The following is a 26646-nucleotide window of genomic DNA, read 5'->3' on the forward strand; positions in this document are numbered from 1 at the left end:
CAGATATCTTTCTGTTGCTAGATTAAACATTTTCACTTGTTAGCTGCTAGGCTTTTTAGCTTTTGGACAGAAAAGTTGAGCAGAGCACGACACTGATCATCCAATTGGTCAGTCAATGTCAACATCAATTCCTTACCTGTACGATGAGGTTGGGTGGGGGGATGTTCCCGGGGAGGGAGCTGAAGTTGAGCCCAACTCCCCCCTCCTGATGGGCTGCCAGCTTGGGATCGTCCTCATCATCCAGGGAGATGCGGGAAAGGGTCCCAGTGATGGTGGCAGGGTTACAGGTGTTCACCTCTTTGAATATAACTAGAGGGAGACGGGAAGGGAAGCCAAGGAAACAGCAAGACAGCGGAGGATAGGCATGAGATATGGGGGTTTGGGTAGTTGATCAAAGTAATAAAAGAAGAAGTAGAGACACGTTTATGAGTGAGGTAAAGGAAGGGGAAAAGGGTGAGGAAGAGAAACATTTAAAAGGAGAAAGAGTAATGGATTTTGAATGGTAATGAATTGATATCATTTATGCCAAACAGAAGACAGTTGACAGAGAGATAGGCAAAACATAATCATAAATCAGGTTGCGATACTGAAGTTTGTTTTCAGCTTTGAAGCAGCTGTGAGGCAGATTGCATCTCCAAATAAAAGTTTCACTTCTCAATTTCTGCTTATATGGTTCAGAGTAACTAAGACGAGTTTGTCTCCGACACTGTGACCTTAAGTCTTGCTCCATCTCAAGATTTGCCGTTGAGCCAGGATTTTTATTAGCTTGGAGAAAGAGCCTGAGTGCAAAATGCTGTGTGCTTCAAATGAAATGGAGCAAAATTCCCTTGCTATCGACTCCTGGCCCATATTTTGCTTACCAGCGTATTATACCCTGTGTGTGAGAGGCTGTGTGCATTTATGTTCCTTAATATAAATGTGTATTTCTATGAGGGCCTAATTTTTTATTCACAACACTGTAAATAAAAACAGAACATAAAACTACTTACATGGCTTTGGGTTAGCATTCATGCATGTTGTTGCATGTGGAACTACAAACAGAATACTATACATTTCTAGAAAAATTAACTGCGGCATGCTGATGAGACACTAAGTTAAATCACAACTGACATCAATCTATCATCACAATGAAACACAACTCTAAACCATTTGGAAATGCATGCTAGATATCATGCTCCTTCTGTCAGCATCAGAGGAGAGAAGATTTACTCTGTGGCCCCAAAATCCAATTCTAGAGCAAAGCATGCATCACAGTCCATGTTTATGTTAACAGCATTGATTGAAAAAATTTAAGCTGGATCCAGTTTACCAGTCTGCATACCAGCAAGGACACCAGCTGAGTACAGAACCTAGCTATCTCCTGTTTTACAGTCCGGTTGGTGCAAAGGACAAGTTTGAACAAATCTGATCCCTTCACATCTGCATTCAACAGTGGAGACCCAGAGAATGACCTATAGACAAATCTGGGAGTTGTTTTAAGTGTTGCGCTTTCAAGTGCCACAGCCATTACTGCAGTGGCATAGTTCAACAGAACATTTTTACACTGACAGTGAAAGCAGAGACGTTTGGGTTGATCACCATCAGCATTCACCACCTATAACAAATAAAGCTAGTCATGTTTGAATGTGAAAGTTACATATTATTAATTATTACACAGCCTTTGGGGCAAAAAACTTTTACATTAATGTACCGCTACTGTCCATCCTCTGCAGAGTGGATATCAAAATGCTGTGTGGAATAACTCTAGCTTAGACCCTGAAGGAATTACTTGCTTGCTTCTGATGTAAATCATCACTTTGTGATTTCTTGCATTGCAATCAGAAGAAATTCAGCATAAAAAAAAGGAAGGAGATACTGTACAAGTAGAATTTCACCCAGAAAAAAAGTAAGAAAGTACCAATTAGCTAGAGATATGCAGGTTTAAATATTGTACATTTTATTGAAACGGTTTAATATTTGTGGGCAAAACTGCTGGAGAAGTGAAATTCTTTACAGACATTACGGTTTTGTTTACACGCCAGGTGCCACTGCAGTTATGGCGGCTTCTTTACTTCCACCTGCAACCCAGATTTGTCTATAGGAATTATTTAAGTCCAAGGACGGACCAGGCAGTGTTAAAAAGGTCAATTGGGTGCAACACTTACATGGGTGTCCTCTCTCTGCAAGGGTGGAGGGGGAAAGTGACTGTGTTAATATTTCAAAGCACAACACATTGTGGTACATTTGCAACACATCCAAACGCTCACACACAAGACCACTGTCAGCAGCGAGTGAAACAGGCCTGAGGAATGTGTTATTATCATGCACAATTAAACACAGTCTCATCAAAACATATGCTTGCTGAACACTTATTGGGCAGATTCAGTGTGATTGATAAGGCATAATGATTTGTGCATAACTGTGTCGAGCTGTAGAACATCATCTCCTGTCATTTTATCAACACGTACAGCAAGTACAGCAAGGTAAGTTACAACTCTCCACTGCCTCTCGGCAATGCCACTCCTGTGTTGGACAAAGGGAGAAAGGGAAATCAGGTGGAAGGGAGAGCTCACCTGTTTGACACGCCAAGTCCACATCCTTTTCAAAATCCGTCTGAGAGAGGGAGGCGGGGTAGGAAGAGAGGAAAGACAATGAGCGTCATTACATTCACCACATCGATAACGGCACAGTTCTTACGAGTGACTGGATCCCGAATGGTTATGCTGTATCCAATGACTGTGATGCTCTACTGTAATTTGACACTAAAGACAAGGATAGGATCTGTTGCCATGGTAACACTTTACAACCCAGTCAATTAGTAATTCCCCCCGTGAACGAGACACACAAATGTTCAGTTTTCATTTCCTCATAGTGAATTTGTCCAAAGCTTTTTCAAACCGAAAAGAACAGACACTTCTGTGTGATGGCACACACTGCGTACTTTGTTCATGATGTGCATCAGTTCCCGGCAGCAGAACCCAAATATAGTTTTGAAAAGAGAGGAGCAGAACGCTGTGGTGTTTTGCCAGGTATGTAATGCTACTGCATGCCTCATCAGTCACCTCGCTATCGTCTGAATGCAAACGGACAGACATTTTCACTGCAGCAAAACTATTATCTGCTGTGCCAGTTGAAGCAAAACTTTGTTGTGTTCTAGTCTAGCTTTTTATAGACTGAAAAAAAAAAAAAAAAGATACATAACATAATAATCCAAATGCTTTTACGATTCATTCCCACTGACTAACAAAACACAAACATCCACACAGAGCTTCACCCCGCAATTAATATTCGGATTTAATGTAGATAAGTTATCAAAATATGATGTTTATTGCTGCTTTGAGCTACAATCCACTTGAGGAAAGCAGGGTGGCACTACTTCGTGGGCTTGAGAATCACTCCCAAACCCAAAGGGTGGTGAGTTGAATGAAGAAGTGGTGTTTCCAAAATGGCCACCACTCAAGTTTCCGAAACTTTAGTGAAAGGGAAGCTCATTGCTATGCAGTTGTGGTCCTCCCTTCTCTCACCATACAGCCTCTTCCTGTCCTCGGCGGGATTCATTTACAAAAGCCTTTGTTTGGATAATAAACTACAGATTTTAGACAGTTTGGGCACGCCACACAGGCAAAGAGACGAGTAAGGGGGGGAAATGAAAAACTGAAAGAGAGAAGGAGAGAATATATAAAGGTCTCAGAGGAGCGGAAAAGCTCTTAGTAGGAAAATCACCCGCAGCACCATAAATGGGTCTCTACTAAATAGCAGGATGAGGATATGAAAAATCCTCTCTCTTTTTCTCTCAGTCCCTCTCTGCCATCCAAATTGAGAAAAAACAAATCATCCTTATCTTAGCTATAATACACTCTCTCTGCAACAGCCTCACAGGTTAAGTACAGTGAGTCATCAACTGTTAGGTAAAAACACCACAAGGGAACACAGTCCTATTGTTGAGTCCCATTGCCTGAGTTGAGTAAACACCCTATAACATACAGCATTCTTGACGAGGCTCCTAAATCAGTTATAAATGGCCAAAGACAAGGTTTGCTACCTTGCTATAGTAGAAGTACTAGTTTCTATTTATACATCACAGCTATTCAAACTAAGATTTAAAGGTGCAATATGTAATCAAAACAAAACTAAATTTGATGCAATATTTTTTTTTTGGTTAAAGGAATAGTTTGACATTTTGGGTTAATAATTCTGTATGCTTTCTTGCCCCAGATGGCAAGATTGATACCACTCTCATTTTTGTACGCTAAATATGCCATATTTAAACCATATTTTACCATATTTTTTTTGTTCAGATTAAAAAAACAAGATAAAACTTGTTAATTACTAATCTAAAGAGCCTTTTCCAGTCTTTGTGCCAAACTAAGCTAACCAGCTGCTGGCTGTAGCTCCAGCGTAAAAGAATGAAAGTGGTATCCATCTTTTCATTTAACTCCTTAAATAAAGCAAATAAGTGTGTCTTTCAAAATGTCTGAGCATTCCTTCACTAATTGCTCCCATTTGTTGCAAAATATTGTTTTACAGATTCCACCTTTCTCTATCTATGGGTTTTACTATTCATACCGACGGATTATTTACGAGAAGTGACATACTAGTTGGCTGCCGATGTGGTTGTGGGCGTGGTTATGGTTATGAGCATGGTTGTGGGTATTGTTCAGGATGTGGTTATGCTCATGTGCGTAGATGAGGGCGTGGCTGTGCTCTAGCCCGTGGTTGTGGTTGCTGCGAGGAAGACTGTGGTAACAGGCTTGCTGGCATGCCTGGTGGGCCGTCGGTGGGAACTGCTGTGGGTGGCAACCCGACAGGCACGGGGAAGTGCCGCAACGCGGAGAGCCACACTGCTGCCCACAGTAGCTCACATTTGGACACTTCTGATGGTGTAAAACAAATTCATGCAAAAACATAAATGTTTCAGGCAGAAATATAACCAGTTTTGTAGAGGACAGTCCTGAGTTTTAATCAGAGATTAGCTATTTAAAGAAAGCTTTGATTCAAGAAGGTGTAGCTACAGTTCTACATCTTTATAATGTCTGTACATGTTAGGGGTTTAACATTGTAATGAGATTTCCAGTGAATAAAGCAAGAACACCTGAGTGTCATTATGCTGGTGATACAGCCCGACTGGTGGCAGCTTCACCAAATAATCCATCACAATTAATATTCTCAAGGGTATTGTTTCGTTAATACACCAGTCATCCATGCATATGTGCCGTCTGAGAAGATTTCTTCAAAGTCGTACACATTTAGAGAGAACTTCAAGCTGCCGTTCTTAATAGAGCAATAGTTGGCATAGCAACGAGCTGTGTGTATGATAATAATACGTTTAATCGAAACTTAAGCACAGTTACTGTTCCTCTCGGTTATGAAAGCAGAGACAGAGAATGCGTCATTATGGCTTCCCTGACACAGTGATGGCTCTAAAGTTTAATCTTGATAACCTCATGGGGCGTTCAGAAAGCCATAACCGTTACCGCAAACAGGTCTGAGGGAGAAATAAAGGGAAGAGAGTTGCGATAGTCGCTCATGCTCTGTAACTGTACTGACATTGGCAGGGCAGATCAGGTCTATATATGATTTATCACACTATTAGCCACATTTGGAACAACAATAACGTTACGGGAGCTCTGTGCTCTTCAAATACAGAGGAAGAAGCTTAGGTTAAAAGTCAATAAAAGTGCTGAAGTGTTTGATTTGATAATACATGAAACACTGTGGGCAATATTAACATTTTGTCCCAAAGTCCACACACCGAGAATGTTAAATGCATTGTTATAAATTCAAGCAGGATATTGCTACAGAGATGGTATTTGTTGTTAACTGTTCATTTCCAGTTATGGCACTGTAAGAAGGTAGTTTCAGGCTGGGAGAGATATTGCATTTCTATGGGGAATGAAATCAAACATTTTTGAGAAAATAAAATTTGAAGATGCATAATGCATGAACAGTAATGAAGAGAGCCAGGAATGAGTTTGGGCACTTTAATAATAGCAATCGTGCTTATTGCTATTGGAGCTGAAGGTTCTAGAAAACTCCAGCCCGGTTAATTTTAGTCCGAGGCTAATGGATTGCAGTGTGGGATGAAATGGAATGCTATTCACCATGATCTGCACCTGTCCATTCTTGCAGGAGTCTGGCGAGTTTTCGCTGTCGTCTTTACATCCCCCCATCCTACAGCGCACCGCATCCTGCACCTGAAAGGGGCAGAATAAGAGAATGAGGGGAGGAAGGATGAATATCGAGAGGAACAGTAGGAGGGTAAAAGAATGATGAAGAAAAGGAAGGGAGGACGCAAAGGAAAGAAGTTAGTGCAAGAACTTTTACTTAAGTTTGGCAAATGGAGCACGGGGAACTCACTCCCTCAGACATTTTATATTCTTCGTCTTTATTTCTGCAATGACAGATGTTCAGTGAATACTAAATTACGTAAAAATTAAAGTAAACGGAAAAGCTATATTCTTCACAAAGTAGCTCAGCTTGTAGCTTATGTAACAGTCAGTGGATTTGGTAAAGAAAGCACACAGCAGTTCTTCAAAGTGGCCTATTTGAGCCCTGTGAGATCAGTGGCGCTCAGTCCAAATTAAAAGCAGTAGCAGAGTATAGATATTCTAACCCGTGGGCCTTTCCACTGTCACTGGTTTTCTTTTTCCTCCTACATGCGGCATCTATGCAAATACACACCAGCCCACCGTCAAAGGTTGAGATCTTATGACACAGTTGAAATCGAATGGATCCCTGTGCAATATGTTTCACAACCAACTTCGAGATTCTTTTCCCACATCAGGCTTTGTATTATAGATACCCTGCTAACTTGCTGAGGAGCAACACCATTTCTCAATGTTGCTGCTGTCAAATCCCATAAGAATCTTATGGGCGGAAACAAGAGTGCTCGTGTAAGAAGCATTGCAAGAGCGAATGAGAGCATCTTCAATCTCGCTGGGTGGTCTCATCTATATATGTGTGTGTGTGTGTGTGTGTGTGTGTGTGTGTGTGTGCTGCTAAGGATGTAGTGGATTGGGGAAGAATCCATGTCGGATTAATACTGCATGGGCTGGGGTATTGCCTCCATTGTTTCTTTCCATCCATCTCTTCTCTTTATGTCCACACTCATCCTCGGCGGCATTTGTTCCCCGCTCTCTGTTGGTGTGAGTGTCTGTTGGCAATGTAGCTCATTCTGACTTCAAAGTGAAGAGCCCCTCTGTGTCCATACCTCTCTATCCACCTTCATCTCTATTTCTTCCTCCCCTACCATCATCCTCCTGCTTTGCTCTTGAATCATGCCCCCCCCCCCACAACCACAGATCTCTGCATGCAATTTCTACACTCCTTCCTCTCCTCACTTAACTAAGTACATTCGGCATCCCCTTCTCACAATGTACCTTATCTTTCTCATCTCTCCTCTACTGCTGCCTCCAAATCACAACCCCTGATAAAACTGCAAATGTTCATTCGTTCACCTTCTCCTCGACTCAGCGGGCCACCTGTGCCATCCAACACCTTCACATACAACGAGCGCTATCAAGGAGCACTGCGCGGCACATTTTTTTGTGTGTACTTTACTTCACATAACATCATCCTTTATGCTGCCTTCCCTCTTGTTTTACCACGTAATGCTTACTAATTCTCCCCCTTGTTCCTCTCCTCCCCCCTCCCTCCCCCCATCCCTCGTGCCACACCACTCTGCCTGTTGTTCAGCAGCTACGAAGGATTTATGCAGAGGATTTTCATACATTTACAATAAATAATTCCTGGATTTACTGTACCCTGATCCCTGCCGCTTTTGTGATATTGATTTAATGCAGCTAAGCATTCCAAGCATTTCAGAATTCACTTACAGTATGCAGTGCATTCAATACCATAATGATCTCTTGGAAATAGGGAAGTCTGTGTGTGGTGTACATGCATCAGCAACACATTCATGGAAAACTGATGACATTGCAAATCTATTAATTGTAGCAAGTGCAATCGTGAGTTAGACCATGAAAAAATGTCTCAAGGGCATGACTACATGTATGTGGACAATGAGTTTAAAACTCTGCATCCCCGGGGGCACAGCAAAGCCTGTGGCATAAAAGGCACTAGGGGTATTAGTTAGGGACTTAGAGTCTTATTCCATACAGCATCTTGGTAAGCTCCTTAAAGCAGCCTTGGATCAGACGGACAATACTGCACTATCATACTGCATTATGGCGAAGAAGCGCTGCAACATAGGACATAAATACCGTGCTAATCCCTCTCATGTCTGATTCGCCTGTGTACTGCCGTGACTTCAGACTGACCCGGAAACTAACATGACATTTGCGAACACGAATCCCACCTGTCGAAGGCAGTGAATGTCGGTGAGGTCACTTTGTGCTGCTGATTTAAAAATCTATGAGCTCAATGTGTCTGGGATCTAAAACGGCGGCTTAGCAGGAGGAAGAACACCGGACTCACCTCTCGGCGCATTGCACAGTGGACGGTGATGATGACGAAACCTTGGACAGAGTCAAAGACGGCAAAGAGCACCTGGAAGGGACAAAAAATATTTGCTTGTGAATTATTGCACATCACCGTAGTGGGTCTCAAACCTAAACTACGGCACCGCCTTTAAAGTTATTATGACATATTACTGTTTTCCCTACATAAAACACATTCTAATGTGGAACAGCTAACCATAAAAAGCTGTATGCATACGGCTGCTTACATTATGCAGAACAATTTTAGAAAGAAAGTGTAAAGTGTTACCTAGACAACCAGCAACCCTGAGCTTTCATTACTATCCTCAGCTGTGGTAAAACTGCAAAGCAACCTACTTCTAAATCTTCTTGGTTTTGTACAGTTAGACATGGAATATACATTTTTTTATTAATGTAAATGTTGCCTTTGATGCGGTGAAAAGTTGAGGTGTGAAAAATGCTCAGAATAAAAGAAATAAATATTGTGGCATGCTTGATACTTTCTCTAAGGCACTCCAACCACTGTATCATCATACCCTGTGTTAATACTGTAGTGACATGACTCAATGATCACTAGAGAAACACTGGAATGAAATGAGTCAGCCAAGTCATGTTTATTCATAATAAATCTTCATAGGCGTTCATACTTTCATTCATAGACCGTGTATCTGCTGATGATCCTTACACAGTGGGGATTGCAGGTTCTTCTTTGTTTGTACTTTTTTAATTGTGATCCTATTTCTTTTCTTCTTATCAATTTACACTTTGCATCATTCAACAATACATGTTTTGTCTTCATGGCCAAATGTAATAAAATACTACAAAACACATTTTTATATCAGAGTGTCATTGTTTTTTAATGCCATACACAATTTTGAAGCTGCTTTTCAATGACACATAACAGGTATATGTTTGTTGGTAACAGTGTATGTGAGCGTCCGCTAGTGTTACTGAGATACATCACCTGGAAGAGTGTGGAGCGCCGGTCGGTTATGGCCAGCACTGCTGACATCCAGGTTAATGCTAACAGGGGGAGAACCACGCAGGAGCTCCACAGAGACGCCCTGCCAGAGAAAGAGACAGCGATGCAGACACAGAGGGGGGGGGGGGGGGGGCACACAGGAGGGGAAAGAAGGAGAAGTAACAAAGGGTTCAGTCTCAAACCAGACCAGCCGGCTTTGGTAAGTCACATAACTCAATTTCTCACCCGCACACACACTCACACAGATCAGTCTTAGAGTCAGTGGTGGGCAATTTGAAGCCGATTGGCACAAAGAGGGTTTGGATCACACTTAATACCTCAACTGAAAAGTGGAAGATGATGTGTAATCATGTAGATACATGTAGTTACGAGACTGACAATTGCTCACAATAACATGGTTGATGCGCACGCAATTGTCATGCTGGTGGACCGTGAGACGATAAGGCCAACACGTACGGTGAAGACAGGCCACTGACAAGTACTGACATGGGGGCTTCTGCGGAGGCAGTGTGTGTGTGTGTGTGTGTGTGTATCTGTAACTCTATGGAGTCAGACACCAATTTAAAATGTTCATGCTGTTTGAGCACATATTCCTGGTTTTATAACAGCGTAGTCAGTCTGACAGACTGACTACGCTGAGAAATATGCACGCCCCTTTTACAGGTGCATGTCCAAGGCAATGAATAAAAGGGAAAATAGAGCAATAAAGCCAAAGCTGTGCTGATGTTAATGTGTCAACTTTCCAGGTGTTGTTGACTGTGTTTTTTAACCACACAATATGTTTCAGTACAGCAACAGTAACAGCCTACATTCTATGTGAAAAAGACATACTCTAATACTGCAAGTGTACCTCATCATACATAATAAGTGTTTTTTAATGAGCGGCTGTATTTCAAAGTTCTACAAAGGCATTAGGAAGGAAGGAAATATGGGGAAAGCATATTTTGTCACACTTTTAAATGGTGGTTATCTCTTTCTGGAAATGAATTCCCAAGTTATAGTCTTTAAAGCTTTATCAAGACACTTTGGTATAAATAGACCAGGCTTACTATATAATAATGATACAAAGAATAAGGGAGTGTGTAATACCAGCAATATTTAAGATGAATTCTTGTGTTTGAATGCTATTTCTGTAAACACAGAAATATTACGATTTCACACTAGGATTTCTGTAAGCAGATTATTTGAGGGACTTCTCAAATAAACAGTATACTGCAAATAGAAGGTAGAAGTACAGTAATGTGAATATAAATGATCTATCTAATAATAGACCATATGTATTTGGCAAAGATGTAGGTGGATCTGAGATCAGCAAAGCTGTGTGAAAGAAAGTCAATAATGGCCCTGTGTTTTCACAGGGACGACAAGTAACTGATACAAACTTGTTACTGCAAATAGGCAATTTCACCCCATTAGCATTCAATCGTGAAACAGCACAACCAAACACAGAGTTCCTACTTTAAACAGAGCGCTCTTCCAAAGTAAACACAAAGCCATAATGAAAGATTTGCACAAGGACATAGTTAAATACGCAGAACATTGTTTGCAAGAGCAAAACGGAAGGAGGGTCTTTCATTAACAGATATGCTGCTCTGAACAAGAAACCATGACAATAAGCCTCTTATTAAGAGTTTTCAAAAACAAATTGGCCATCTGTCTTTTTCTTGTTACACTATAGTAGCACCTTTAAACATGTCCAGACCCAATAGGAGATGATCCGGGATTTGGAGCATTTTGACTGACTCTCAACATGTCGACGGTGAGCATGGCGGCTCATGGCAACCAGTGCTAACAGAACTAACAGGGCAAACTATGTTGAAAGTGCTGACAGAGCTAACACAGTTCACCTCAAGGGGGGAACCGGAGGGTGGGTGCTACACTTCTACAATGATGTCTTCGGTCAGGACAGCGTTATCAGCTGTTACCACCATATGAGAGCAGTGTTGAGCAGCAGCTGTGAGATAACCAGTGGGGCACGCTAACATGTGCTAACATGCACTAAAAGCATGAAAGGCCATCGCGGCTATGTCAACAGAGCAAGGAGAAGCTCGGATAACCACACACACGGTGGGAGAGCAAATTCATTCTCTGATCGGGTAGACAGTACTCAACTACTTCAAATAACGCTATGTCTACCTGTGTCTCTACATGACTTTTTCTGTTTTGAATTCTAAATTATTGCTTAAAGAAGCACACTGCTTATCAGAGGCTTTTGTCGCTGCATTGTTTGGATAATGTGCACTATTAAATATGGATAAAATAAAACATGCAAAAATAAGCCAAGATATTAGGGCTTTTAGTGGGACTAAAAGTTCCAAAAACATTGGATTATAGCATGTATCATTAGACCTTTTAAACTCCACAACCCCCGCAAGTAATCCAGAGCCACAAACACATTTTAAGTCTATTTTCACAGGATATAACACTCAGAACAATTAGACAATGAATTTCCTCATTAGTCTCTCTTAGACGTGTTCTCTACAAATTCTAAAAGATGCTCTAAACAGAACAATTTAAATGCATGCAGCTCCAGTATATATGTAATAATGTTGGTATGTTACACTCCTTAAATACTTTGCCAGTGTTTCCTCATTCCCTTGCTTAACTGATATATCTGAAATATGATGTGTCCACTGTGAACACCATCTTAAGGTGGTGAAACCGATATGACAGTTCACCACATTGCCTAATATAATGAGAGCCAGAAAGTAGCAACACAGGCAGAAACACATTTTATAATGCAGCACAGTTCGCATGATTCCTGACATTTAACTGCTCCGGTGTGTTAAGCCTCTGCAATACTGCACTAAAAACAAGTTAAAACAAACTCTTAAAAATGATTCACAAACACTGTGAGACACAGGTCAGGTTTGCTCTGCATGACATGAGGAAAATCCACTTTGGATCAAAACATGCTCTCATTAAATAGTGATGGCTTGCACTGAAGGCTTTTTCCTTTTCTTTAGTTTGTTTTTTTCATCCAAGTCTGAATTTCATCGTGCATCATTACCGACAGACCGAGAATAAAAGGATGGAGGAGTAAGAGAGGATGATGGAGAGGAAGAGACAGATAGAGACTGAGAGAGAGACAGAGAGAGAGAGAGAGACAGCAAGAGAGAGAGAGAAAGAGAGAGAGAGACAGATAGAGAGACAGAGTGAGAGAGAGAGAGACAGAGAGAGAGAGAGAGACAGAGAGAGAGAGAGAGAGAGAGAGAGAGAGAGAGAGAGAGAGAGAGAGAGCGACAGAGAGAGAGCGACAGAGAGAGAGAGAGAGAGAGAGAGAGAGAGAGAGAGAGAGAGAGAGAGAGAGAGAGAGAGAAGGATACGGAGAGTGAAACAAATAGAAAGATGAAGATGGACTAACATGGCACTGCTGGCAGTCGAGCTGGACAAAGCGGTGCTCGAGATCACGCCACACTTGGAGCATTTCAGGAGCAGTCGGCTACGCGCCTCCGCTGGGACACTTTAGGACATGCACACAGACATACACACACACACACACACACACACACACACACACAGACAAACATACACACGCAGCCATGTGGGGAGGAGAAGAGGGAGTGGGGGGATGTGTGGAAACACAAGTTCCAGTAATGGCAACAGGTGAATGTGCAGGTGACACAGGTGCAAAAAGAACAAGAAAAAAAGAAGAAAAAGTGGACACGACACAGAGAGGGTGGGGAAAAGAAAAGAGGGGGGAGGGGAGGGAGAAAAGAAAGAAAGGCAAATTAAAAACAGATCTTAAAAAGTAGCAGCAATGAATAACAGTCAGAATACAAAGATTGATTCAGAGCAAGTGGAGAGAAAGTGAGAGACGGACATTGCAATGTTACAGCAGAATAGTGAGGATTAACAGAATACAGTGACACAGAGAGGAAATACACCAACTATCTTATTCCACAGGGCTGTGCACAGTGTAGCTTTATCAGGGCGAAAAGGAAGAAAAAGACTTTGGTTGTTTACTTACAGTTGACTACTCAGACAGAGAAACAGTGTGCATGTTTGTGTGTTAATGTGTGTGTGTAGCATTGTCTACCGCAAGTGGAGAATGATGGGGCCATGCACGGGCTATGCTACATTAGCGTCCCATCACAGCTCATTGCCTCAGCGCCAGCCACATCCCCACGGCTTCATAAGGAAATACATTTGGCTAATGGCAGCCTGTCCTGTTAGCAACACGAGCAGCTACTGTGTGCGGGAGTGCTTAGATATGTGTGTGCCTACAAACACACACTTCAGAGAATCTGAGAGGGAATGTGCTCAATACTCAGATAACAGCAAGGACTTAGCCTGTAACAAAGAAAGGTGCATCTGTTTGTGTCGGTGTGTTTGTCTCAGTTGAATCAAATGTTAACAAAAGCTCATCAACCCCCCAGAGAGCCAATCGGTAATATTAACCCTTGCAGCTATACACAAATTGTCAATTCAAATTTGTGCAGGAGGAAATGTAATGAGATAGAGAGAAAAATAGGAAGAAAAAAAGAAAATCAATAGGAATGGAAATGAAAACATAGATTTGACTGCGAGAGCGGAGGAAATCTCCATTTATAAAATTAGCACAGAAAATGAACAACCACCAACTGCTTTAATAGAAGTAATGTTCTAGGTGGATGCGTATGCATGCATGTCCTATATGTATACACATCAGATGTATGCATATCTGAAAGAATAACGGATTTCAATAGATGTCACCCACATAATCCTAGTGTTTCACAGTATATAATTAGGTTTCCATCTGCCATTGATTTTCATATCCACCATATTCACCCATGTCACATAAAACTGAGAAAACTAGACGTGGAAGCGATTGTGAAATGCTCATGGATTTCACAGAGCAACGGAACATAACAGATGTCTTGTCATTTTGGTGCCAAATTGGACCATATTTCTTCTTTTCTTTTTTTTGGAAGGCACAGGTGCAGAAGTAGGTGTGCATTCAGAGACCCTTGAAAGCAGTTGGAATTAAAATTGCCATGAAAATGTTGTTTTCCCTGAGTTTGTGTCTGCCAGAGAGATTTATTTAATGCAACAAATTTGTAGTCTGTTCCCACCAAGAAGTGTGTTGATGGATGAAAAAGCGGAGTGTGTGTTGATGTCTTTTGTGCATAGCTGTGTGTGTGTGTTTGTGTGTGTGAGGGAGAGGAAGGAAGTTAACTTTACTTACCCCGCTCGTTGCTTTTTAGACTTGTCTGAAATGCCGTCTCGTGACATGAGCTTGTTAAACACCACAATTCCAATGAGCATATTGACCTAAGAGAGACAGAGAGAACAGTTTGATTAGAATTGCTATTATAGATGGGTTGCCAACAGGGATTCTATTCATGCACTAATCAAGAAAGACAATTCCTTTTTTATTGTCCCACAAGCTTAAGACTGACAGTGACGGTGCCTTTGCTGTCAGGGCTCCCATGCTGACTTGCTCCTATGCAGGAGTAGCCTTAAGCTTATTTCAATCACATGTTTATTAAAATAGCATACTCTATCCCAAATCCTAGCACACAGCTATTACTCACAGTTGTGGTCATAATGTCCAAATATAATAATACATAGTAAAAAATATAAATATAATAAAATAATTATAATAATAATAACAGCATCCCAACTTTGTATACGTATTTGTGATGCCATGGTGCTAAAACAGAGACAAATTTAAAATAGATTTCATGAAGTGAACTCAAATTTAACCATATTATAACATCATGGCGTATACTTTTTTAAACTGATGCATGCAACATTACATTTGGCCAGTCACTACTAAATTGGCTGATCTAAACATATTTTTTCCTCCTCGTATTCAACATTGCAGATGTACATTACTATAATTGATTCTTCCAGCCACTAGTGGCAGTAATGAGAGCAATGTTGCTGAGCAGCACTCCATTCAGTCTGTGAGGAATAAAACCGCCAACTTTAAAGGTACTCTGTGAAGTTTGTTTGCAAAAAAAAAACACAAGTTCTGTTTACATTGTCACGGAATTGCATTGTGGTCCAAAATACCTGTTTTTTTCAAAATAAATTAAACACTCACTGGCTTCTCTTACAAATGAGGAGCCCCTAGCTAAGCCTGCCAAACATCTGGCCATAGTGACCCAGTGACAAAGATTCTATTAGACACACGCTCACAGAGATGTGAGCCAAGGCTTGCCACATGTAGACCTCTTCAGCTCTAAAATCCTGTCCATCTGGGAGAAAGTCTATGCCAGCGACATATTCCTTCTAATCCTGATTTTCTCTGAACTCTTTCTATCAGTGTTTATGGGTTTCCCTGTAGAGTTTCTGTTTGGTTATTCATCTGCTAGTGTTCTTTGGGATGTCAGCGGTCCATTAGCAACAAATGGCATTCACACACTGCGTATGCAATGCATTTCTATTCTCATCAAGGTCCTAAACTGAGTGTCTGCCTGGATTCATCTGTCACCATTGGCAACTCCTGGCTAGATACTAATAGATTCAATACACGGTTGCTGGAAATCTTAAAGAAAGAGCTGAGTGGTTGAGCAGTTAAAGTCTTACTTTGATGTGGTCAGTCGAATTTACACTTTTTTGCAGCCTTTCCAGAAGCCAGATTTTTATTTGAAGCCTATTTCTTTGCTACGTCTGGCAGCTTTTGCAATAGGCTAAAAACTCTCTCTCTCTCTCTCTCTCTCTCTTTCTCTCTCTCTCTCTCTCTCTCATCCCCTTCCCCCTCATGTGTGTGTTGCTGCTGACAACTACCTACGATGTTCCAGATTGCGACAGCACTATTGTCATGCCAGTCATGTTCGGCCCCAGCATTGTGAGTCAGCATCATCCTGCTCTGCTATTTGCCCAGGGCCAGGTTGATTAATTAGAGAAAAGTCCTGTGGGAAGGTCTGTGTTTCTCTGCCCGATGCCCAACTCTCATTACAGATGTTTGTTAGAGTGGGGTCCCAGGAACAACACCGGGGGCCCGGGGACCGGTACAGGACATAGCAGCTGGGATGTGGAGTGTAAATCGACATTGTGGAGGTGGTGGGAGGTTGGAATCATTCCAAGGAACACCAGACTCTGACGCACAACGTATGGGGATAACTGTCCTTTGATTTTACAAGATGGCTTTAACCTTTGAGCTCATAAATGTAGACACACCAAACGCCTAACCATTCTTGTATTATAATGTGTTAGTTGTACTATTATTAATGTATGTACAATGGATTGTCATCAGATAAAGCATCAACCTTGTGTGTACTGTCTTACAGAATAGTGAGTGTGAACGTGCAGGCGGTAGTTTTCCTGTGTTTTCTGACTATGTAACCTTTAAATAATAGTAATATTGGAAGCCACCACATTATCATATTCATGAATATTCAGCACTATATAATCCTGCATTCCCTCGTGTCCCAAATTGTCAAACTGTCACTCTCTATTCAGGAATTTACTTCAAGAAAACGCATATCACTCTGCACACCTGTGACGCTGTCTGATCCATGCTTCCTTTCTGACATGTGCTACACAGTGAGTGTGCAAGCAACAAGGAGAACTAATGCATGAGCAGAAAGACAACAACAGCGGCAGCAGCAGCGGCAGCAATTACCAAAATAAAGTTTAGTACCCCATCCAGACTTATTAAGCTTAGAGGTGGAAATATCCACCCAGGGATTAATTTCACAGAAATTAGCCTCCTAGAAACAGCTGCAAACAGCAGCACACAACAGATGATTAAAACACAACTGAAATGCAATCAATGCACTCAATTTTGCTGCAGAACAATATAAAGCTATATGCTTTTGTATACTAAATGTCTGTCTTATACCAATTGGCAAAAGCAAACAAAAGGGCACATTATTATGATTGTGGTGCACACTGTGAGTCACATATTCATGTCTGAAAAAAAATAATTTTGCCTTAAATGTATTGGGTAAAATGACTCATACTTTGAAAGTACACAAACAAGTGAGAAATCTGGCTGCTGGGCTAGTGTTACATAGCCAGGAAGCTCTTGTCTGCTGGAATATATTTTAACGTTTTTGAGCTGACATTTTTAAACTCAAGGATCAAAATGCTCATCTCATCATTTTGTCGGGGACACCCCGGGTGCGTCTATATGCTCACATCTGCATGGGGGAGTGAAAGGAGAAGGACAAATCCTCATGAGGTCAGCTGCAGCTGCTTGAAAGCTCTTAGCTTGGAGGCCAACTTCGGAAAATATTTGTAGAATTATATTATGATCTCTTTGAGAGAATATGTTGGGGAGACTCACCAATACAATGACAGCAGCAGGCCCAACGAAGGCATAAAGCAGACCGCCCTCCAAGGACAACCAGCAACTACAGAAGATAAAAACATAAAGTATTTTGAGCACAACAAAACATTCAGGTCTCTCATTCCACTTGTTGTGAGTGCCATGCACTTCAGTACAACAAGTACACAACCAATTAAGGATGTTGGATTTCTTAAGTGAGGGATTTCATTTCTATGGCTGGGTAAGTGCTTGATTCTGTAATTATTGCCCTCAGTGTGAAGAAAACGTATTATGTACATTACCTAAAACATATCCCCAAACTGTAAATGCTCTTGTGGAATTTCATTTGGTGTGAAAGCTACTGAGATTTAATGAGTTTAAATGTGTCCTCCAGTGATGTCATCAGAGCATACTGAAACCCTGCTGTTGTCTTAATTGCAGCTCAATAAAAAGGCCTAAAAGCTAATATACAATGCTATTATTAATGAGATGTTGAGCAAAGTAAGAGGGAACAAAGTCGTAAACATGTTTTAGGATGTGTTTCCATTGAATCAATTACACCATTGACTAGGTATCAGAGCTCGTTGTTGTCATATCTTGTTTAACATTAAGCCGAACAGTAAATGTCAATGATTGTGTTTTTAAATGCTCTGTTCCAAAGTAAACAAATCATCCAAAACACGCTTCACATACGCCACATGGCTGTCTCTTCAATGAGATTCATTATATGAGTTAAGGTCCCAAGCTTCTTACCTTAGTGATGGAGTCTCAAATAAACAACATTTTCTGACTAGGTCAGAACACGCCTGGTTATTTCACTTGAGAGATTTCTGCTTTTGTTCTTGTTTTAAAAGTGATTTAAAGTGGCTCACTTGGAAGAAGTTGATGTCACATATTTCCTTGCACTAATTGTAATTTAGCGTTATTTGAATAAAAAGTCCAAACAATTCTGGGGTTGTTGTTTATATTACTAGTTTTGTCCCAACAGTTCTGAAGAGATAAAAGATAAGCTTGATGTTGGTCAATATTTGAACTTAGACTGTTTACTTATTTAGTCATGATTAAATTAGGGAAACACTTCAGATTTTAAATGGGGGCTTGAATGTGTTTCTTTAATATAATCTTGACAATGCATCAACAACATTGTCATTTTCATATTACATGAGCAACTAAGATGTGTTGATGCACACTGAGAGAAGTTTCAGTCCCTTGTGACACAGAACAGGAATAAGCATTTCTAGAAATGGGCTGGATAGCTGGATGCATTGTTTCGTTGATACAAACACTGTGAAAAATACAGGCAGACTTTATATATTCAGCTGCTTATAGCAGAGCCTCCGCTGAATCAATAACCTCCTCTGGTGAGTAATTAAAAAAAATATATAAAAATACTAGTTTATGAAATAAAGCTTAGCTTAATGCCTTCAGGTGGAAAAATGAGGATACAGCATTTTGAACAGCAAAAAACACACTCTGCTTGGAATGGTTGGGTGTAAGGGCAACGGATGGCGCTGTGCTGATACTGAGTGATGATATTTAAATCCAGTCATGACTGGTGTGAGGGACAGTGCAGGGGGTCGGAGAGTGGTACTCACTAGCTTGCTGTGCCGTAACCTCTCGCTCTGGTGAAACCCACTGACACTGCTACGACTAGAGCTGGAAGACCTGCAGAAACAGAGAGAGGGAAAGATCAAAAGAGTGAGACGAAGGATAAAAGGAAGCCTTAATGGGGACGATGAAGCATGTCGGCCAAATAAGATTCTCTACTGTGAACAACTCCATATGGCTCTTCCTATTCAAAAGTTAAGAAGCCATGCAATATCCTGTAACGTGTGCATATGTGATTGAAACTGACTTGGTGCTCTGTATGTGAGCCAGAGTGCGCTGCATGTGCTCCCTGACACACAGGTCCAGCTGGAAGCATGAAAACTGGGCTTAGATCCCAGTTCACTGCAGGGATGGAAGCTCTGATTTAGCATATGCACAATAACGCTGCCATAGGTAAGCCATGCATACAGCATGTCTGTGAGCGAGTAACACTATGAATGTGGGCCTGTGAGACTATAAGGGAGTGCATAAAATGTGAGGTATAGCTAGGAGTGGTCAATCATTTGTGCATTAATTAGCTAAATCAAGCAGGGTGGGTGTGTCTGCATGTGTGTGTGTTGGGAAAGCGAGTGAGACTGAATGTCACAGAGTACGTGCCAGAAAAAGAAGGAAATATGCTGGGCTCCGTAATGAGCTTGGCTCTGGAATGTTCAAGTAATTAACAAAGCTGTGATTATGGCTGCAAATGAAAAGCAATTAGAAAAAGTCACATTAACATTAACAAATAAGATGGTGGGGAGCCAGGCTGGTCCACTAACCAGCAGGCGCAAAGTTTCAATTAGACAACATCAATCTAGCGTTTACTGATGTATAATACGGTAAACACGGAGCTATACATTACACATCTCCTGCTAGTCTAACACAGCTCCAGGCACACCCCAAATATCCTGTTTCCATGGCGACTGATTTCAATCACATAATTTGGGGAGAAACAGACGTGAGGAGGATAAGCTGTTTGATCCCCTTCACTCTGCTAGACTGTTTCATGCATTTCATGTGCATTTACAAGTGTGGCAAAGCATTATATAGCTGCCACTGCGTGCCCCCCCCCCCCCCCCCCCACACACACACACACACACACACACACACACACTGTCAGTATCTCTCTCTATCTGTGACTGTACAACAATCTATACATTCTCCCTCCTCTGTATCAGGTAAGGGCATCGATGACTTGGCAGATTAGACTGGTGGAATCAATATCAAGAGAATTGAACAGCCTGTGTGTGTGTGTGTGTGTGTGTGTGTGTGTGTGTGTGTGTGTGTGTGTGTGTGTGTGTGGTGGTGGTGTTAGAGGTTGTGCTTGTCATTTCCAAGGCTATATATCAAAACATCTGGCCAGTATTATACAGATGTTATCATATGTTTTTGATTATCCTTGAACATCACTGGTGCCTATTGCGAGTACAGCATAATAAAGTGACATGGAGGGTGAATGGAACAGAGGTGACGTTAAGCTGAAAGGAGTGGGATTATGTTTATTCTGAGTGTAAACTGTGACCCTTTGTGAGTGTGTATGCATGTACAAATTCACTTCTAGCTTTGGCTATGATTAGTAAGATTATATTAGAAACTGTAATGAATGTCTTCCAGGAAATTGAATCCTTGAAGTAGCAAATAATAGCTAAGTAAATGGGATATAAATGGAAATAACGCAAATGAAGGTTATTCAGCATAATGCAGCCAACACTTTCAACACAACACAAAAATCTGTTACATTTTCATATTTAAAAGAAAAAAACAACGTCTTGCTGCCTTCCATCACAAATGGAATTCCAAACAATCAGCATTCAATTCATGAAAGCTTCTTCATTTGCAAAGCTGAAAATTCTCTGTCACACAAAGAGTTCATATTTCCAGTAACAGCAACGGCAGAAACTTACAATAGCACCTACGTGTTACAGTGGATGCCACCATCATACTGAATAGTCTCTTTCAAAATGCAGTAACTAAAAAAGTTCAAGTCATTAACTCACGATGTACTGGCAAGATGTATATGCTAATACTTCAAACAAACTTAAAGGTATAGTGCAGATATTTTGAAGTAGGGTTGTATGAGGTACTTATTGATAATCAGCGTATTATCTACGGTAGACGGTGGCCGGCACGCTATCAGTTTAGAGAAGTAGACAGGAGTCCCAGCACAGGAGCAAAGTAACGCTCTGTTGTGGAAGAGTATTTTAGACATCTAGAAGTACGAAGAAGTAGTAGTTTTATTGTACCCTATATTTAGAATATATTCCGACTTTGAAGAGTGAATGGATCAGTTTCACTTTTATATCAGTTCCCTGTCGGAAATGGCTGTCTGAAGGCGAAATAAAGCGGTGAAAATATTCAAAATATAGCGTATACTTAAACAGATATAGTTTTCTTTTACATGGGCCTGTCTTTTAGTTGGCTGTCCACAGCAGTATGTTGCTTTGCTCTTGTGTCGGTACTCCTGCCCATTTCTCCAAAACTGGGGGGGGTGTGTTCCAAACGGCATCTACAGTAGGTAATACACAGACTATGGTTAATGCTGCATTTGATTTCAACCAGGTGGAAATGTCAACCGGTATTTCAGACTCCAAAGGTGGGACAAACAAGAAAGCTGCACCGCGCATTAACAGCAAAAAAAAGCTTATTGTCTTATTTGTGTCTCATCAAATCAGTCAGACGTACAATACCATCCAACTTCTTCACAACACCGCTATAACGTGTAGTATTGGTTTAACCTGGCTGGAGCGAACTTCCAGTTCTTAATTCAGATTTCTGAGGTAAATGAAAGGCATCATAAGTACCTCAGACAATCCCATTGCAAAACACCCGAACTATCCCTTTAAAGAAGAATGTGAATGTGTTCACTCAATATTCTCAAGGATGCATATAAAGGTATAGTAATTTTGTCAACATAAAAAGTAACCCTTGAAACAAGGTAACTACTGTATGATTTCATGGATCACAATTTTCCGCATCAAATGAAGACCAAAGTGCTCACCCCAGCCGAGGCACAGAAAGCGCTTGCGAATGAGTCGCGACCTCATTTTGCCAATGACGGCCAGATAGGACTGCCACGCCTCCGTCAGCACCCAGCAGAAGGATGCCAAGAAGAAGAAATGTAGGAAGGCGGCAGTCACAGTACATAGGCCCTAAAGAGAAAAAGAAAGTCAGGGAGACAGAGAGGCGTTTTACAAAGAAATAAAACAATGGTAGTTTTGTGAGACGTGTCATCATGAATCCTCTCTTGGAGTTCTTCAGCAGAGTAAAATGAAACCTCCACAAAAGAAAGAGGATAAAAAGAAAAAAAGGAGTCTGATCAAGCTAATATTGTTCAGAAGAACAGGAGTTCAACTTGGCTCTGCAGTGTTACTCATAGAGATCGATACTGACCACTACACAATGGAGTCCTGCTTAGTCAGAGTGCTGTGTGCCAAGTCAGCCTGTCACTTTGAGAACACGGCTGTGTGAACCTTCAAGAGCACTTTTACTGGGATCATAAATGCGTTGACTTTGGTTTCTGGTAGAAATCCAGTTGCTATGTCTGGGAATAGATTTGTTTTGTCTCTGTGTTGTTCTGTGCACAGTGGCTTACCTTGCTAAGCGTTTGAGATTGTCCCACCAAAATCAATAAGTTGGAGGCCAAAATGGAGAGGCAAAAATTCACCAAGATGATCGATCTCTCGGAACGTATGTACCTACAGGGGGGGGAGAGGGGGGGGGGGGGGGGGGCAGACATATGAAATAAGTATTAATGACAGATTGACAGACTGAAGAGTATCCTTTTGGACATTGTACAGAGTCATTAGCTTGATTTTACCATCTGTCATGTGTGCCACCAAAAACTAATCACCACCCCCCCTGCTGTAGTTGAACCATTTGTTCCTTATTAGGCCTCATTGGAGTTTTGGCATGGCAGAGGACACACACAAACTGCAATTCGTATGTATTGGTGCTGTTGGAGCCTGGATACTGAGAAAAATCCCCGCTGTCTGCACAAGGAATGTGTGAGTATAGTGACACAACACCATCAATACATGTTTGTGTGTGCACATGTAGGCTACCTCCAGAAGGCAGCGTAGATTAGCAGCAGGATGAGAAGAGCGGTGCAGGAAACCCCACAGCCCACCATGAGGGGCACAGAGGGCATGCTGGTAGGACCCATTTCCTGAGGAGAGTGGAAAGGAATGGAAAAGGAGGGAAAGAGACAAGGAAAATTGATAGTTAATTATTTCTGCAAGATTCAGTAGTATCCCACACATGTCCCTTGCTTGCCATTATTATACCAAAAAACTACGTAGGTCATTTTGAGTCACAGTGAAATGGCAGCTACAGCATACTCAGCTTCTGTCATGTGACACATTCCCAAGTGAAAAGGAATATGTGTGGGGTTAGTTCCAAGAGAAATCTGTCAGATTTGCACTCAAAAAAGTGTGATATCCAAGCACACACCTCCCACTGTGATATTGATCTGTTAGCTACTTTAATACACTAGTTGCAGCTTTATGATGGGTAGCTGATGGCTTAGGGTTAGCTAGTCCCCCCAAATCACATTTAATTGGATCCATTTATGTATACATCTCCAAATTCAAGATGAATCAACAACAAAAAAAGATGTTGATGTAGTCACCGTGATGTCACACATTGGTTTGTGGACAACTGTTTTGAAGCAAGTTCTGCATTTCCGCCGTGGCCAGTTTGTTTTTGGGATTCATCCTCTTGTTTTTTTGCAACCAGAAGTGACACGAGAGGGTGGAGCCAAGTACATCCGACCGCTGAATAAGACATTTTTAATCGACCAAAATGTTACAATTAGTTTTTTTGACAGGAAAACACACTGTGAAAGAGTTCTAAGACGATAATCATGTATAACTCAGAGACCGGAAAACACCATGGTAGCGACCTGTCAATCACAACGTAGCCACGCCCTAAAGCATACCCTGCTTTATCGTCTATTTTACTCCAATTGGAACCATAATTTACTAAATTAACATCTTGCTTCATTGAAGACTGACAACTAGTTATTGAGACCATAAACTCATGTTTATAATGATTACTGAGATAATAAATCAAATGAGAAATAGGGTCATTTTCATGTAGACTTCTCATAGATAGAAAATCAGACTACTTTCTGCAACCAGAGGAGTCATGCCCCCATGATGGCTATTAGAAAGAATGCAAGTTTAAAACACTTCTGCATTGGTTTCAATTTCAGACTCACAGCTTGCCGCCTGACAAAAACACTTTGTAATATTTGACAGTTCGAGAAAAGAGAGTGTTTTAATAAAATATTAATGTTTTTGTTTTACATATAAAAGCATATACCATTAGATAACTGAACACCGCTACAGACCTCTAACTAAGACAGTGCAAAGGGTTACAGTGCAAAAAGGGAATAAGAGCCCATAGCTAGCTAGATAGACAGTTACATGGATTAATGTGTGAGGGAGAGTGACAACGAATTGTAATACATCCTGTTAGATTATTTGTCCTTATTGATTATAGTAATTGCTGCTTTGCAGTTACAGTATCAATTAACTGTTGTTCTTCCTTAGTTGTAATCCCTTTGCAAGCTCCTTTTAATTGCATTGTACCTGACAATTACGTGTTAGATGGAGCTGGATAATAACACATAATTACATTAATGTGAAAGCATCTCGACCACTTTGATTATACCTGCAACTTTTCCAGCATTACCCAAGTAATTATAATTATAGTTTTAAATTACTTTTATTCACTCTTAGCCATACGGATTGATTCAGGGGGCCAACCATTTGCTGAGGTAGAGAATGTACAGTAGACTCCCACGGTGCACCTGTTTACATCCGTTGTATAATTTCAGATACACAAGGCTAAAAGCACTCAACCATAGCGCATAATTGAGAGATTTAGGTCATGATGTACAGCGGACCTCCGCTTTTCCTCTCTCCCAAGATGTGCCTTTGAAAGGATGAGGAACAGACAAATGAAGCTGCATGGAGAGCACACACCCCGCCGTGTCCCAAATGGGCTTAATGTTTGCCCTGCTTTTAAGTTCTCAATCACACAATTTACCTCCTAGGGTGTCTAGCCTTCCCTTTCATCCCAATGATTTATCACAGTACACAGACACTGCACAAGGTGTCTTTTAAAGCAAATAAAGTACATACTCAAACACAAAGGCACATCTAGGCAGATGTGCCGAGTAATTGAAAGTCAATGTTTGAGCTGCATGAATATGGCTGTGTCTATTCAAGATGAGCCGAAGGCAGAGGAGGAAAGCAAGAGGGAGGACTTTAGAAAGGAATAAAGAATGCATACTGAAAAGGAGAAGAGATATTCAGAGAGAGATGGAGTGGGAAGAGTTGAGAACCACTAAGAGAAAGCAAAGAGTTGTAGGAGGGACAAATAGAGAGAAAAGAAAAATGAGGGAGTCAAAGCGACTCTTTTGGTGGTTTTCCCTGGCTCATCAAAAGAAGCCAATTTCTCTAGAGGAAAGTGAAATAGGATGGAATACCAATATGGCGTGCACACACAAAGACACGAGGAGGAGAACGGAGGTGAAACATAATCAAAACCACCTAATAAGAAAGGAGAGACCCACAAAAAAAGAGAAAGAGGGGGTATGACAAGCATCTGATTCAGGAAAAAAGAAAGGCCTAGAAAGAGAGTGGGAGAAAACACAGACTCAGTGTGTTTGATATTACATCGAGAGGAAGGTCAAAGGATATGCAGGCTTTTTTTTTTGTGGTCTGACAGATCAAACATGCAGGATGCATGGGAAATGGCAAGCGCAAGCGCACGCACACACGCACACACGCACACACGCACACACACACACACACACACACACACACACACACACACCCCTATTGAATTTCCTTTTCCCGGTCTCCTTCCGTTTGTCTGAAATTAGCCGCTTAGAGACAAGTAATGGAATAAATTACATTTGTACTTGTAATTTACGCAATATACTTCCACAAATTGTCCCTCAGCTTGTTCAGTGTTCTGAACAAAGTGTTCTTAATTGATGTGGTAAGGTAATGTGTGTGTGTGTGTGTGTGTGTGTGTGTGTGTGTGTGTGTGTGTGTGTGTGTGTGTGTGTGATGAGATAAAGTGTCTAATTTCATAATGTAGAAGGATACTACAAACGAGGAAATTAAGAAAAAAAAAGAGGAAACAAACCGAATACAACACAGCAGGCCTGAGGCTTCAGTGTCACACAAATGCCCTGCTCTAAATATAGTTGTATTATGTTGCAGTTGGAAGGGGTAGTGGATGTGTTTTGTGTGTGTGAGGTGTGTGTGTGTGTGTGTGTGTAAGAGAATAGAAAAGCACACAGAGAGAGCACAGATTAGAAAGAGTGTGCTGAGGCTCTGCTGTATACGGCCAGGCTCCCCTGGGCAGCTTGGCTACCATGTGATGGAGAAGATAGCTATTTTCAGCTCAGGAAGTTTAACCTACTTATCTCCTCTCACTGA

The 26646-nt window shown here is 41.2% G+C and overlaps 1 protein-coding gene across 6 annotated transcripts in view; it reads right to left on the reverse strand.

Moving 5' to 3' along the window:
- The window catches only part of adgrb2 (adhesion G protein-coupled receptor B2), a 191946-nt gene that overhangs the window by 19104 nt on the left and 146196 nt on the right, over positions 1-26646 (reverse strand). For 5 of the 6 annotated variants that reach the window (XR_011102885.1, XM_068710968.1, XM_068710969.1 and 2 more), the window contains exons 18-31: positions 23251-23354; positions 22782-22884; positions 22188-22338; positions 19198-19267; positions 17621-17687; positions 14567-14652; positions 12764-12862; positions 9382-9481; positions 8416-8487; positions 6081-6173; positions 4575-4853; positions 2553-2592; positions 2145-2159; positions 137-309 (exon numbers count right to left, since the gene is read on the reverse strand). Coding sequence is in view for 5 of the 6 variants with exons in the window: in XM_068710968.1 (XP_068567069.1) it covers positions 137-309; positions 2145-2159; positions 2553-2592; positions 4575-4853; positions 6081-6173; positions 8416-8487; positions 9382-9481; positions 12764-12862; positions 14567-14652; positions 17621-17687; positions 19198-19267; positions 22188-22338; positions 22782-22884; positions 23251-23354 (1452 nt within the window). In the remaining variant the exon portion in view is untranslated. The remainder of the gene's footprint in view (positions 1-136; positions 310-2144; positions 2160-2552; positions 2593-4574; positions 4854-6080; positions 6174-8415; positions 8488-9381; positions 9482-12763; positions 12863-14566; positions 14653-17620; positions 17688-19197; positions 19268-22187; positions 22339-22781; positions 22885-23250; positions 23355-26646) is intronic. The other variant, XM_068710972.1, reaches the window with a different exon arrangement.

The sequence above is a fragment of the Cebidichthys violaceus genome, unplaced genomic scaffold, assembly GCF_023349555.1.
Source record: "Cebidichthys violaceus isolate CVI_PGR_0920_01 unplaced genomic scaffold, fCebVio1.0.p SCAF_16, whole genome shotgun sequence".
In the NCBI taxonomy this organism is placed as follows: domain Eukaryota; kingdom Metazoa; phylum Chordata; class Actinopteri; order Perciformes; family Stichaeidae; genus Cebidichthys; species Cebidichthys violaceus.